At 46.5% G+C, this 15,755-nt stretch overlaps 1 protein-coding gene across 1 annotated transcript in view; it reads right to left on the bottom strand.

Annotated features, from left to right (window-relative positions):
• Positions 1-2,806: 2,806 nt before the first annotated feature.
• The window catches only part of T265_11846 (hypothetical protein), a gene marked incomplete at both ends in the record, with an annotated part of 45,612 nt that continues 32,663 nt past the window's right edge, over positions 2,807-15,755 (bottom strand). Inside the window, 3 exons of the mRNA XM_009178633.1 lie at positions 2,807-3,109; positions 11,357-11,471; positions 14,852-15,058. Of these exons, the coding sequence (XP_009176897.1) occupies positions 2,807-3,109; positions 11,357-11,471; positions 14,852-15,058 (625 nt within the window). The remainder of the gene's footprint in view (positions 3,110-11,356; positions 11,472-14,851; positions 15,059-15,755) is intronic.

The following is a 15,755-nucleotide window of genomic DNA, read 5'->3' as shown; positions in this document are numbered from 1 at the left end:
CCTTTTTTCTTAATAATTTCCATTTTTTTGGGTTGATTCAGTAAACATTTCATGCGATGGGAGTGTGCGAGATATACAGAGTACTTCTTCTTGTAAGATACAGCGTACTGATAGGAAGATACCGGCCTAAAGGGTCCATCCTCTGATTAGCTGATACTGATCTCAAATCTGAACTCGTAAATAAATTTTCGAGAGGAAATTGGAGTAAAAGTAACTCATTGGCATGAAGGCCCACATCGATCCACGTTTAGTGTTCAATTGCTCAATGTGCACCTAGACAATGTGCCTAAACAAAAGCAGTGGAGATGCAGAGGCTGGGTCCGAACTATGGACCCTCCGGTCAGTTCGTTCGATTCGATGTCAGAATAAAAGTGTCACTTCAAACGCCTCCTAACACTATTCAACAATGTAACTTCTCACTAAAGCTTCAAAACGAAGTTCAGGCTCCAAAAAACGTTGGAGTGACATTCACTCCCATGGATACGAACGGGTACATATAACCATACAGCTGAAATCCGTCACCAGTACTACCTATCAGGAGTATGTGTGGAACATTCGGAGCACGAATTGAAGGTGGTAGATTCAACTCCGTGGTATCCAAAAAGAACTGAACGCTTTAATTTGGGGGAATACCAAAATTTTCCTTAGAAGACTCTCGCCCACTAGAAGTACAAAGCGACGACTGCCCAGCTCCGCTAAGCCGATTTAGCAATGGTTAGCGCCATTTGAATATCTAGACTGTCAACAATAGAACTGTGAGTCTTGGTTTTACGCTACGAAATTAAATAAACAATGTAGTGTGTAGTCGGCAGGAAGTGCGGTTCTCGACCAAAAGTACATACTCATAAGGAAACAGGGCTTATATCAGGAATTAAGTGCCCGCTTATTGTATCGACTAAATGAGCCCAAGAAATACAACCACAATCCACAGATCGGTGTGTGGCTTTCTTGACATTTACATATCAAATTCTAACAAAGTAGTGTTCGGAGATCAAGCGATAGGTCAGCAGATTGCACCACGGGTTAGAAAATAGTCCTTATTTGGGGCCCTCGCCCGCAATGTAACTAATCAGTTGTGTGAAACGGTTGTCCGTCAGATCAAATTCTTAGTAATCACAGAATTCGTTCAAAGCGAGTACGGGAGAGGGAAGCTTGTTCATGAAGATCTCATCCACATCAAGCAAGAAAAACTGGCAGATAATATTCTATCATAATAAAATGACGAACATCACCATAACTATGAGGAACTGTGCTGTTCGTGGGGACCACAATTATTCCTCATGGATTTTTAACTGTACAGCTGTAAGCGCGAAGGAAAGTCCGTGACATCCTTGAGATTATACGACAAAGAAGTTCTGCGGTTGAAATAATTCAGTGAACTTCGTAGAATCTACGTTAGGTTTGTGGACGCAAAATATGCAGAAGTACCAGTCCTGTAAATAGTTTTTGCTATTTATATCTGTTTGGCTAAAAGAATATCGAATCATGTGTTCTGGGACCTCGATAATTGCTATTCCGAGCTATCATCCCGGTAGATTTCTTATTTTCGCATAACTCATGCAAAGTTGAAAGAACTTAGGGCGTCGACAAGTTTAATGGTGAACTAAAGCCGAGTTCTCCAACGTAACTGGAAAAACATTCCAGGACGATCATGCTGTCGATCATATCGGAGAGCTGAAAGAACCTAGCTGACGCACACGACTAACATTCGGCTAGGGGTCCATGATACCTAATCAGCTGACCGATGCGCGCTAATGCATCTCTACCGGAAAAAGCCGAAGGTCCAAATTGTAAAACATTATTAGTCGCTTTGGTTAGTAAATATGTCCTGCTGGAAAATGAGAGAAAGATATAAGTTGCGTTATCGAAATATCACTAAGGTAGGCGGCGAACAAACTGGGAGCAATACTAACTCTATAAAGGGAGCACTTCGGGGGCGATCATCTCGCAGAGGCTCGTTTACGCAGCACCATCTTCAATGGCTGATTCACATTGCATGGTTCCGTGCAGCTTGGTGCCTACTGACTGTAACTCTAAAAAATACGAAACCCAAATGGAATGCATGTCTCATTGACAGTCTGGAGCTCGTGGGCTTGTATGAGTCACACGAAATCACTGTCGTCTCTTTCCTCCAGCTAGTGCTCTACAGCTTTACTTTTAGTAGTAAGCCATTAACTCACGGTTGTCGATTAGCTCCTTCTTGGAGCTGAAATTCGAACGAACAGACTTCTTGACACACTGTGCTGCGGTCCAGGTCATGAAATGCCCTCTAGGCGGATCGGTTAACAAGTGCACCTTTCCGGACGGGACGAGCGTTACTTACCAAAAATAAATTAATCACCTATGGGCTCACCCTTGAGACAAGCCTGAAGAGCATCACCACGCGGCGGGCAAGGTTCACCATCATAACAGTCGACGTGACACGATACGCCACCCGTTGCTCACCAGCGGTTACTGGTACTAGTCGGCCGGTCAAAGAGCACACAAAAGCCTAAATGTTTCCCGACACCGACACCTGGATTGAGGTGCATTATCTTCGACCACCAACGGCAGGCCGTCAGTTGCAGACAACGAGGCTTGGTGTGGGATTTTCCCCTGAACAATCAACTGCCCTCCTAGGTTTGAGCCCCTGAAGTGCATGCACCACTCGGTTCAGTAGTTCACGCAGGTCGTCGAAAGCTGTCGTCTGATAGAATGGGCATGTGCATTCTACAGTACAGGCGTCAACCGTCCAGGAGCCCCCGGAACCATAAGTCAGTTGCCTCATCTTGTTTGTTCCAACACTATGATAGTACAGCCTTGGGGGTCACGGTCTCAAGTGCCTCAAAACAAGGGAACATGCATAAGTAGTCAATCGACAGACAACGTCCAGAACGTAGTCGTCGCTCTCCAGGATTTCCCGTCGGTCGCATTGGTATGACATATGCATCTCATATTCTCGAGCGAGCCACTCGGCGTTACTGGACAACTTCTGTCTGGCATGCTCCAGTGTATCCCAGTGGTGCACCCGGTTTTCCAGGCGACCGTCTGCGTTCGCCAGACGGTTGTTGGTCACATTATCAAAGTGAATTATCCCGGACTGTGCGTACACAGCCCATTTGCGGGTGATCTACAACCAATGTGACGTAAGAGACAAATCGTGGGTCCGTGCGGTGCAGTATTTGCAGATCATGTCGGAATCTGTGTGCTAGCATTACGATAAACAATGGACCTATTGTACGGCATTGTCTAGGCGAGGCATACGGCGGAATATGTACCGGTTGTTCGCAGTCTGTGACCAAAAATAAATGAATGTTATATGATACATAAGTGCTTCCTGATAGCTTTTCTAATATGGAAGTAACACAAAATGACGTAACAGCGGAACACTAATCTCGCTGCCCACATTTGTGCCGTCAACTTGACAAGTCTTCACTTTCATTTCATTTCCCTGAATAAGCCAAACAGTTTACGCATGAAAGCGAACTGTTCGCTTTCCACGAAGGCACACATAACCAGACGCCCGGTACTCATGCCATCCGTGATCAGGAAGGTCCACAGCAAAAGACCGACGGTCAAACCCAGAGAGTCTCTTATGGCCTTCCCCACACAGTGGCCTCGTCTCTGATCCATAAAGTTGATCAGACCGCAGTATTGTATACCCTGCCTTTGACAGTCAAGCAGAAGTCAAACTGGCGCTCAAAATGTCGGAGGTTGAAAAACGCTGCTTCGGCTTTCCAGACTGGAAGTAATTCAGCCCTTTACCAGTCAACTGGGACGTGTGCACCTACCCAGATGGACGAAATTATCCATCATGTTGGTAGGTTTATTCGCGAACACGGGGATATTCGACTACACAGGCGGGCGGATTAAGCGCATCTGAGGCTTCACTAAAAAAGGTTAAAATAATCGCTCGGCTATAACACACTTCCGGTGCCTAGCTGCCATGCTACCTGAAGGAAGCATGAGGGCTGGGCTACTGCCAGGTTGCTTGAGCTTAGACAGGGGTAGTCGAGAGGTAGAGGTCAGGTTCGAGCCGCGGACCTTCCAGTCAGTAAATTCGCGCTCTAACCGCTTGATTAGTTGGTACCTGTCGAGTCTCCCGATGCACAAAAAACGGCAGACGACTGCTCCAGCCGTTTGTTAGCCACAGGTTTTTATGCGGCACCAATTTTCGAAATAACCAGGGACATCTGGCCAAATGGTTTTCCCTAAACAGGGTATCAGTTAGGGTCACAGGTGGTGTGGATCAATAACTGGCTGCCGCTGGTTTTGAAACACTTGTGTGGAGTTTCACTATGCTGTTGTGCGGTCATGTGAGTCGAATTCGCCTTTGCAATCCAGTATTATTAAAACTCTGGGTCGCCTATATGTATGGTATTTTCTCGGCACTTGATGCTGTGAAGATTTGGTCAACGCAACCCGTGCCAGGCCGGAAGCCCGCTTGTGGCTCTCGAAGTAATGCTTCATAGGGCTCTGAAGAACAAGTGACGCCACGTGTCTCGCTATGACCGCAGTCAATTAGATTCCTCAGTGATACTAGCACTCACTAAGGGCTGTATGTCTGAAGCGGGCAATATAATCGATTCTCCTCAGTTACCTGGGACAGTCTCGTTCACCAAGATGGGAGCAGTTAGGTCAGCTAAGCGCTGACTGAAGACTTCATGCCCATCCTTGAACATTTCGGGTGGGATGTCTTCAGGACCTGGTGCTCGGTGGCACCTGGGAGGAAATATGTGTCCGAAAACTTTCTAGGCCGTAGGACTCTTCAGGCCCATCGTCCAGTGTTCTATTTCAATTGGAGAATCCAACTGAGTGGTAGCAGGCGGTCTCGAGAATTGTTGCTCAGTATGTTTGGCTCAGCGATCGAGGGATCCTTCTTTACTGAAGATGATCACACCACTTTTATCCACCAGTGGTTTTCTTGGTCTGGTCACATGAATCCGTTTGAACCAGCATCGAGCATTCCGCGTTCCGTAACCTTCTTCCACGTTCTTGGTCCACCAGACTTCACGGTTGGCGTGCACAATAAGTTTGACTTGAAGTCTGAGAATTTATCTTTGTGAATCATGTTAGGGGCCGGTGGAAACATTTCCGGGATGTTCAAGTGGTGCTAGTGTTCTCCTCCACTATCCAGTGCTTGAGTGGACGTGGTAGTCTCGTACCACAGGCACAACCCCAGGCATCGTGCAAGGACGTTGTAATCTTGTTCCTTTACAAATGCACACTTGACGACGGAGCCGTCGGAAGTGTCCAGAAGACGAGCCTGATAAATTTGTCCTATTTCTGTGTGCCAGCGTCTTCGTTGCCAAGCTAGTTATTCGAATGTTACGCAGCTCTGAAAGTGTAGGGGTGACTCGGACGAGCGTGTAGCCGGATTCCTTACGAGTGTTCCGAAACGAACGTCCGTTATTTATTGATTTGCGCCGTTGGTCCCTGCTGGCGATGTGATCAACTTGGATCCGTGGCTGGTACGCTGTTGAACAACACCGGTTGTCAGAAAACTTCGATTATTTCGGAAATCGATGCTGCGTAAGAAGTTTACGGTCGGCACATAGCTGAAGAAGTCATTTGCCATCGTCTATGCATATCGAGTTCAGCCTGTGTGACCACCCAGTTGAGCCTCAGGTGCGCTAAACCTGCCCGATGTGCATTCAGGCCTTCGACAGCCACAACAATATCTGAGCTTTCTGCTCACTGTAAGAGGGCATTGAAAGTGTCATAAAAGTTGTCTTTCATGGTTGGGGCGTAGCAGACGTGACGGGTAGACAACGATTAACTTGCCGCTGGTGAAACTTCTTTAAGGACGTTGCCAGACGTGCCGCACGGAGGTGACTATCATCGGGTATCCAGTCACAAAATAATCATTTCTCCGGCTGAATTAGGACGCTGCGAACCCCTGTCGCGGCGCCCACTGGATCGCCACAGGTGCCTGAAGGTTACTGAAGAGTGATCGAGCAGTTAGCTCAACTGGTCCCGACGGACGCGTCGGCTACAGGGCTATTGCCACAATGGTTATCACATGGCCGCCCTTTTTGAGGACTATGATGATGATCGATGTGCCTCATTCCACTGGTATTGTTACCTATCTGAGTCTTCCGTAGTGGGAACGTCAAATTGCCTACCAATCAGTGTCCAAGCTTGGCGAACATATCAATAGCCACCTGATCAATCACCATTGAATTCGCCCGAGCTACCGATATTCCAGCACATTACGATCACGCAGACTTTTTGGCGCACGCCGCGCATTCTACCTGAAATATGGGCTTTGTCGGGCGAGATGGTTCAGTGGTTAGACCGCGAGTTTGCCGACCGGAAGGTCCGTGGTCCAAATCCGACCTCTGCCTCTTGACGTTCCACGCTTGCGCAACCTGGCAGTATACCAGCCCTCATGCTTCCCTCGGGTGGAATGGTAGCTAGGCATCGAAAGGTTTTTACAGCTGAACGATAAGGTCTGTCTCAAACTATGAGATTTGTGCCTTTCTGCTGCCAACTTAACTCCACATTGGCTGGTAGAAGCCTGTTACTATCGTCAAATTCTTATTCGTCACTTGAATTCTCAAGTTTAACTGGACACTTCGTGATTTACCGGAAGGGTTGGGGTTTCTTTCTCTAGGTAACTGCTCATTGGGTGTCCCTATTTTTCCGTTTTCCTGATTTTTCCCGGTTTTTGATACAATCCTTGCGGCTTTCGGTCTTAGGTTTGAGTTCATCGAACCTGAGAGTAACATCGACGAAACTAAGTAATTCAAGACAAATGACTGTGGACGTTCTATTACCTACGTTACTCTCTTTTTATCCACAGGTTTTGACGATCGACCTGCTGAGGATGGATCAGAAGGTAATGCGGGTTTACGCCGCGTGGACTCACAGGCGCGATCCATCTCATCCCCCGTGACTCCTGGAGTATTTTCATTTACTCCACACAACTGTCCCCAGCCTGTTTTGCTATCTACTCTGGAAATCAACCGGTGTCGCGCACATCGTGGAGAGAACACTGAATGTTGGGGTACTCTTTACAAACCGGGGGACGATGTCACTTTTTATGTGGAAACGGGTGATATCGAGAACACAGCTATCGTGATCGAATTTTATCGTCAGGAGAGGAGAAACAAATTACAAGACAGTAAGTTTTCCGGTGGAATCTACTTTGCACTGTAAGTACATTCCTACGTGGTCCCACATGGACGCATAATTTGCTCCCCAGAATACACCGCACACTGAAATATACGATGGTCTACGCTCGAGTTAGCTCGAGGCAGAAGATGCTAGCCTTTGTGGGAAATTCATTGGTTCAGATCCACTGTGGAATTTCAGGCATTTCTACGCATGGTTGACTAATGTTTGTTTAGTAGTTCCAAAATCAACGTCATTAGTAATCCTGGGATCGCTATGCCATTGCTTTCTGGATGGGTTCTTTTTAAAGGGCTCCAAACAGTCTCACTTAGTTTGTCTTTACGAAGTAATTTTTGACTAGCGGCCAAACATTTTAATTTTATTCTCGATAATGCACTGCAGATGTAACTGTAACCTACGGCTGAACCCAGAAACTATGGTTTCATGCATTTCCTTCAGTATTAGCGAGTACGGAACATGATGTGCTCCGATATCTCCGCTATCAGCTCAGTTGAATCTAGAAACATTTGTGTGTGAATTCATTCAGATTTCAAGTGACTACCCCATTTATGCCAAGGAATTCGATGTTCAGCGTTAATATGGTAGTTGAGCACTGACAGGGTGTTATATCTGTTATAATTATAATATAATTATAATTACGTGACAGTGAGCGGTGTATATGTGCGGACGCTTTGCTTAGCAAAATTTCTACCCGGATATTGATACTGCCCCTCGGTGAGTTCCGACGAACGGTAGCTTATCCGACCTGACAAGAACACATCGCCCATAACCCCCTGGTTTCTTCCTTCTTAGTGCTCGTCAGACTTAGTCCCACAGCTTTCACCCAGGTGAAGGATACCATAAGTGAGAAGTTCAGCTGGAATTCTGACGAGTCTTCCGTCCCGCAACGGTACATTCTCTTTCTACTTCATTACCTACGTCAGTTGGGATCGCTCCCTGCCTCCAGGCGTTCTCGGACGCCATGATACCTGGACCAAGTTCTCAGACTGTGCTATCCACTCGTTGCCACCATTCGCACCGGATTTCGCCCCAGAGCGATCCGCCACTTCATGGATCGTATCCACTGGACTATGTTGTTTATCCTGGGAAGGTGTTTTGGAGGTGCGTCATACGAGTGATGGAACAGGCTCACTGCAGACCAGCTTATCAGTTTTTCCGAACCAAGCTTAACATCCATCTTCGTGGGCGACACTATGCCAATTCCACCGGTGAACACCGAAAGTTCTGAAAATGAAGTTGGTGTACCAGTATCCACTGGCCTCTGCACCGACCGGCTTCAATCCATTGGGACCGGCGACAGAAGCATCGCACAACTTGGCTATCGGTGACTGCCAATCAGATTAGAACAGAAGCTGCACTCACAACACCTTAGTTGACTCAGCGAGAGCAAACAGCTCATGTGATAGGATAGGACAAAGTGTTGTTTGTTACGGTTCGGTCACGCAGCGAGCAAACAATATGATAATGCGGATTGTGGCAATACTCTATCCCCAGCTATGTTGCTTGATACAGACTCCTAGCACGGCGAATAGTAAGAAGACGAGAACCTCGGACACAAACTTTAATAATCCAACAACACACAATCAACAGGCGATGCCCGGAGCTTCCGAACCCAAGTCAGTGGAAAGAAAGGTATCCTGTACGTGGTCGGAATTAAATTTTCTTGGAGTATCAATAGGCCATTGATTTTTCATAGTTTGACCTTGAAGATGCCAGGAGTTCGCTAGCACACATAAAAACAGCGTTTTCTGGGGGATATTGATATCCCCAACGCCTTTTATCTACAGGTCATTCATTATTTGCACAAAAAACTAAACCAAAACGTTTTGTCGTGTGATTTACATCGACATTTACAACTCCGGAAAGCTTCTGGGGGATATTGATATCCCCAACAGCTTTTATCTACAGGTCATTCATTATTTGCACAAAAAACTAAACCAAAACGTTTTGTCGTGTGATTTACATCGACATTTACAACATCCGGAAAGCGTCGAAACAACACCATCTGCTGTCATCTGGAGAAGTATATGTGGCTATAGTGACCTTCACCTCACTGCAGCATTAGCATAAGTCCGGGCTCCCGAAGTCTGCCACAGTAAAATTCAACTATGCGTCACTTACTCAAGAAAGATGACCGACCATTTCGTCGGTAGTTGCATATATCCTGAGCGGTAAGGACTTTGCCAAATTCATCGGCCACAAACTGCCACAATATACACGACAGCGTTCCATACTTCAGCAGGGCCTTGCAGGTGCCTAACACCTCGGTTAACCGACAATTTAGCGAAATCTGATCGTACAAAAACTAAGAAACCCTACTAAGAGGCGACTGAGGGATGGTTGCCCAGCTTCCTTGGACAAAAACACACTAAACAGCCGGTGCTTCGCTTACTGTTTGTTAAGAGCGAATACGCTCAGCTTACTAGCCTCCTCGGATTCTTCGGCCTTCCATTGGTTTCACTGGCCGCCCGCTGCATTTGTTGCACACCCAATCGTAACGCGAAACGGCGTGCGTGGTTCGATTACTGGCAACACACACAAACACCACATAGTTACCCGTCATGTATTCCTTCCTTCTCAAATACCGTGAAGAATGAAAAGCAGACAGCCTCTTCTGAAATTATGGCACAACAAGTTCAAAGTCGAGCGCACGACAATAATGAAGAAAGGAAATTAATTAAAATAAATCGCGAAAAGATGAGGGTAGGTTAGCATGAATTTTGGTTTGAGCATACGCAACAAAATGCAACATTTTTATGTTAAAAGTGTTATTCCACTCGCAAAGGTCTTACAGAAAAGACCATTTACGACCAACAATCACAGTCCAACACACCAATATCACACGTTTCTCAAATACTTTTACTCACGTCAGGGGAACAACGATTATACACACTAAGTGGCGCTATGACATACTTGTACAACCCAACACTGCTAGAGAAAGGCGAAAGTCTTTTGTACACCTACACTTCACTTTCCGCATGGGATTTGCTCACCCTAAGCTACTCCATGCCGACCAATTCCTTCACTGTTCGGTGGGATGTAAGTCCAGCATCTCGGAAAGTGCTGTTGGATCCTTTGATCGAAACATTCCGAAACATCTTCAAGTGTTGCAGAGAGAGCGGGCATGTAATAGTGCTCTCAGTCGGATGCTCACAGGATATCGAGAATCAACAACTAAGAAACCCAAGAAGGCTTAAGGGGGAATCAAGAATATTGTGCAAAGAAATACGCTGTACTTTTTGAAAGGTACAGATTACACCTTATTTTAATGAGTAGATTGTGGTGGTTTATGAAAAAATTTAGATTTCTGTAACTTATAATTTATCTATTTACTTTTTACTGGTGTTAGTCAGGATGGAGAGCAATTTACCGGATACCCCGTTTGGAATGTGTTACATCACAAAAGGAGAACCAAGGGTGTTTATTTAGCAGTTCACTGGAAATAACTAATCCCATTCGCAGGGCGAGATGGCCCAAGTGGGTAGAGCGCGAATTTACTGACCGGAAGGTTCGTGGTTTGAATCCGACCTCCGCCACTCGACTTCCCCTGTCTAGGCTTGGGCAACCTGGCAGTATCCTAGCACTCGTGCTTCCTTCGGGTGGCATGGCAGCTAGGCACCGGAAGGGTGCTACAGCTGAACACTTTCTTTCTTTCTTTCCTATCAAACTTGTTTCGATATCGTCAAACTCCCTTGTCCTAAAAAAAACATTCTAAAAGACAGAGACATCGTAAGAATTCCATTCGGGTTTTGGTTTATAAAAATGACAGCGAAGAAACAGAGACAAGGGCAGGAAGAATTCATGCGGAATAAGGCGTTAAAGCAAGTGAAGTCAACCGGGTTGTCGATGAGGAGTAGAAACGGGAAGAGACAATCACGGAATAGGAGCAAACAGGAGCGAAACGGCAGAAGGTTAGGAGTCGAACTCAGAAGTACAGCAGAGCGAAACGGAGAACTACCAGAGGGTCAGGCAAATAGTATTTATTTATTTATTTATTTAGCCTCTTCTCTCCACTGTATTCGGGAATGCGCACTTAGTGATTCCAAGCATGATGCATACAAGCAACAGAGCTGTCAGATCCGCTGGTTGACCAATGTAGGAGCGCACACGTGCCAATCCCTGAGACAAGGGTGTGGGATCTATGGGTTTTGAGCGCTGAAGCCGAGAAAAAGAAGGTAATCGATAGGATAGGGTTGGACATTTCAAGTGAATGTAACTGGTGTATGGTGAAGCGACTTACGCGTCTGCCTATCAAGCCTGACTCTTCCAGCTTCATACGCAGAACAGGTGAAGAGAGGGAAACCGGTGGAAGATAGTCCGATTTTCGTACGCGGTGCCACCAATTCCCACTGCGACTGAAAGTGAAAGGCAATTAGATCATATCGGGGAAAAATAAGGACACCTGCCGAAAACAACAGCCTATATCTGGGAGAAGACAGTTTCGATAGATACCATAAATTCAGTGTGTCAGTCGAGCAGTTAGAAACGAGAACATGAGTAGATGTGAAACTGGGTTGTAATCTACATAAATGGCTATTTAAGGAACAATATTATTCAACCCGGTGCATCTACTACTTACAAATTTCAAAGGAGAGTAGCTAGCATTTGAGCAGGTCACGATCGTGATACCTGCTGACGTAAACGACTCGTTAGTTGTACTCGGAAGCAAAGGTTCGTGCAAAATGTACACAACAAGCTGCCATGTTGAGGATAATCCAAAAATGAGAAAATACCAAACGAGTACCGTTTCTGCGAATTTGTTGATTAACCATGCCACTAGAGGGACAAAACGAATTGGAGCTGCTTGGGGTTCGTAAGGTAGAAAATCTCGGTCAAACGGGTTGTATAACTGTACGTGACATCAGGGGATTTTTTAATGGAGATTTCGTCCTGGAAGTGATGCCAATCTATGCTGAAAAGCCAAGAAGTACTGCATCCTTATTTGGAATCATCAGCAATAAACTCCAAAGTCTAGAAACCGTTTAGCAATTTCAACACTTAACTGTCCGGCTAAGAGCGGCTGATCAACAGCGTGATTAACTAGCACTTAGATAAGATATTGCGCCACTCATGCTTCCATCACCGGATAAATGCAATTTCGTGAGATGCACAGTGCTGGTGGTTCTCAATATAAATGACGCAGCTGTTTCGGTTTCTCAGCATAGACTAGCATCGCTTACAAGACGAAATCTCCATTCAATCAATCAGTCGATTAATAACCTACAAGCCGAGTACCATAGGCACATTGGTTCCAACTACTACAGTTCCGATCACCGGAAAGTGAGAGAGTGTGGAAGAGTGTGTGGAGAGGATGGCCTGTTCAGTTAGTTCGGGAATTGGCTAGCTGCGCTTTGAGGGCGATAGCTTTGGTACACGAGCGATAGTGACTGCGCGATTGGGCCATTTCATTAACCATGGAGAAAGGAGGCCCGGGGTCTCCAACCAGGGAGGAGGCAGTTATCGACCAGACTAAGTTTAACGTTTAAAGGTTTTACACTTCGTTCCCGGATGATACACCGACCACCTCTCCGTCGCTTTCATTCAGCACAGGGTTGGCCGAAAAAAACTCTGTGAGGCAGACGGTCTTCCAGCATACGGAGTACATGACATAACCAGCACAACCTATGAAGCGTGAGTAATTAATCTCTTATGAATGAATTCTTTGCCCATAAAACCATTTGGCGGGCATCGGCATTACTAATCCCTCCAGACCTGACCAATGCTTCGGAGACACCGATGGAAAAACAGACGGATTTCGTACGTTCTCTGCGTGTAGAGTCCATGTGTCTGGACCATAAAGCAGGATGGATCGCAGCACCGCAGTGGAAATTCTGCCCTTGACAACCAAAACCAGCCGACATAGATGTCGGAGGTTCGAAAAGTTGTCCCGACCTTCTTGATTTGAGAAGTAATCTCACCTCCAACAAATCGCGCGTCAAGTTATGTTGGGAACCGGCTGAGATATTTCTCCGAGATTCGGGCAGCGCCACTGTTCGGTCTGATTTTCAGCGATTGATCCTGGTATCGCCATGCCAAAAGCAAAACACCCAGCACCGTGGAAAGAGGTGGCGATGTCGCCCTAGCATGAATTCACATCTGATGGTGGAGCATTTGGAAGAGACTCTAGATAACGAATACGGTAAATTAGTCTAAAATGCGGTTCTGTCAGTCTCTCAGTTGGCAGGGTATTTTTCCGCGCCTCACACAGCCCTGGAAAATAAATGGAGAAGTGACTCCGGATGAGCGTATGGTCGGAATCCACAAATCTGTTCCAAAACGGCCGGCAGCCAGTTATTGATCCGCACTACTGACAATCGATGGCAATATGATCGATTTGAATTCGTGGCCCGCAAGGCGTTGGAGGACACCATGTGTCCAGACGACTACCGTTATTTCGGAAGTTAGTACTGTAGAAAACAGCCTGCGGTCAGCACACAGCTGAAGCAATCGTTCACCACTGTCCACACGTAACGAGTTCGGTTCATGTCGACCATCTAATTGAGTCTCAGATATGCTGAGCCTGCCCATTTGCTCTTTCAGATTCGCGGCAACAACAATATAGATGTTTTCAACTCGCCATATTTAGGACGTCATAAATCTTGTCTTTGGTGGTGTCAGAGCTACAGTCAGTTGAGGCGCAAACAGACACGACAAATAGACATCGACCAACTTCCCTCTTGTGAGACACCTTCACAGACGTTGCCAGATGAACAGCGCAGAGGCGACTATTGACAGGTATCCAGTCAAGCAACTATCCTTCACCCCAATGATCTAGGACGATAGCAACACCTGCATATCCGGCCACAATGGCCCCTGGATCTCAGGAGGTGCGCAGCCGGAAGGGAGTGGAGAGTAACGGGGCGATTATCTCAACTACTGTGCTTGCATCTTGAATTCTTGTTTCTGAGATGCAGTACACAACAGTGCCAAGCGAATCCAGTGTGAGAGCAAGAGCAGCTTGTTGACCTGCTTGAAGTCCAGTGGAACTTATACAAATACCCAGGTAAACTAACTGGTTCGTCTGCGAGCGTGGGGTTTGGGTTTGATCCCACCCAGCAGCACTTCACACTTTACAGGTGTGAAGCCCATGCCAGACCGCGCCGCATAGTTAAGTTATTTAAAATGGATTGCATTTGAGAAGGATCTGAACCAAAGAGAGCAACATCGTCCGCATACTCACTGTCTATGAGCGAATGTCCTCGGAGAATTTCGACTCCCGAGTTCTCATCATTATCATCATCATCGACAGCACGGCACCAGTGTTCGACACCGATGCCTCGCTACCGTACAACCATGGTTTATTTGAAAGCCTTGTTGTGAAGTAAAAATGAAAGTGGACAGGGAAGGTACTTAGTGCTGACTCGCTACAATCATTACGAGGTTCCTACACCTCCGAACACTCATTCACGCAATCTGGATAGTAACTAACAATAAAATCGCCAGTGACATCGGTTAGAAGCCATATCTTGCAGCATCTCCAATCAGGCGCAGTGAGGATCAAGTGGTGCGCATCCTGAAAGGCGAGTAGCACCGACAGCACCCAAGACTTTCGTGATTTATTTCATATCCCTCTGCCAGGTCAAGGGTTGGCCACCACTCTGGGTTGGGCATGGAGAACAGAACTCTCTTTGGCAAACGGCGGTTAGACATACGCAACACATGTCCCAACCAACGCAGCTTCTGGTGCTGGACGTATTCTTCAATGGAAGTATCCGTTGCACAACCGAAAACTCACTTTCTGACAGTTTCGTTACGCATACGCCGACACCCACCCACACGAGCTACATTTCTGAGACAACGATTGTCGAACACCTGAAGAAGTTTCAGTTCCGCTGCTCCAACAGGCCAAGTCTCACAGCCATACAACAAAACAGCCCGAACTGTAGCCTGATACACACGTCCCTTGAGATTCAGGGATGCACCACTTTGACGCCATAGGTGTCTGAAATCAGCAATCGCGACCCGAGCCTTGCAGATTCATGCATCCACCTCATCTGTCACACTGCAGTCAGAACTAATACAACTTCCAAGATACGCAAAACGCTCCACAACTTCTACAATCTTTTTCTGGATTGTAAGTGGCGTGTTCAGTGACTGCATGCCCACGAGCATAAGCTTACACTTGGTGGGTGCAAAGTGCATACCAAAGGACGGGATGACTTTGGTCAGTTCATCCAAAAACACCTGCGCCTTCTCCTCCTCTTCGAAGACGAGGACGACGTAGTCTGCATATTCCAGAATGACAAGGTTGCCGTCACTGGTGTTCAAATGAACACCAAGGTTTTGGGAACCATCTAGTGTTCGTCTCATGGTTTCATCGATCACGAAGTTAAACAGGAATGGAGGGAGTGGGCATCCTTGACAGACACCAATTTATGTACGGAAGCTTTCGGAGAGCTCGCCGTATACTCTCACACGTCCGAAAGTATGCGAATACAAAGAACGTATTATGTTCACGAACTTCCGGGGCATTCCTTGGTGCGTAAGCGTGTCAAGAAGAACAGATCGGTCAACCGAGTCGAATGAGCCTTGGAAATCCAGAAACACTAGAATTGTGGGTCGCCTTTACGTATGGCGTTGCTCTAGCACCTGACGAAGTGTGAAGATTTGGTCAACGTAACCCCTACCAGGCGGGAATT

Source organism: Opisthorchis viverrini, assembly GCF_000715545.1.
Source record: "Opisthorchis viverrini unplaced genomic scaffold opera_v5_608, whole genome shotgun sequence".
Classification (NCBI taxonomy): domain Eukaryota; kingdom Metazoa; phylum Platyhelminthes; class Trematoda; order Opisthorchiida; family Opisthorchiidae; genus Opisthorchis; species Opisthorchis viverrini.
This window is presented reverse-complemented; position numbering and strand designations above follow the sequence as displayed.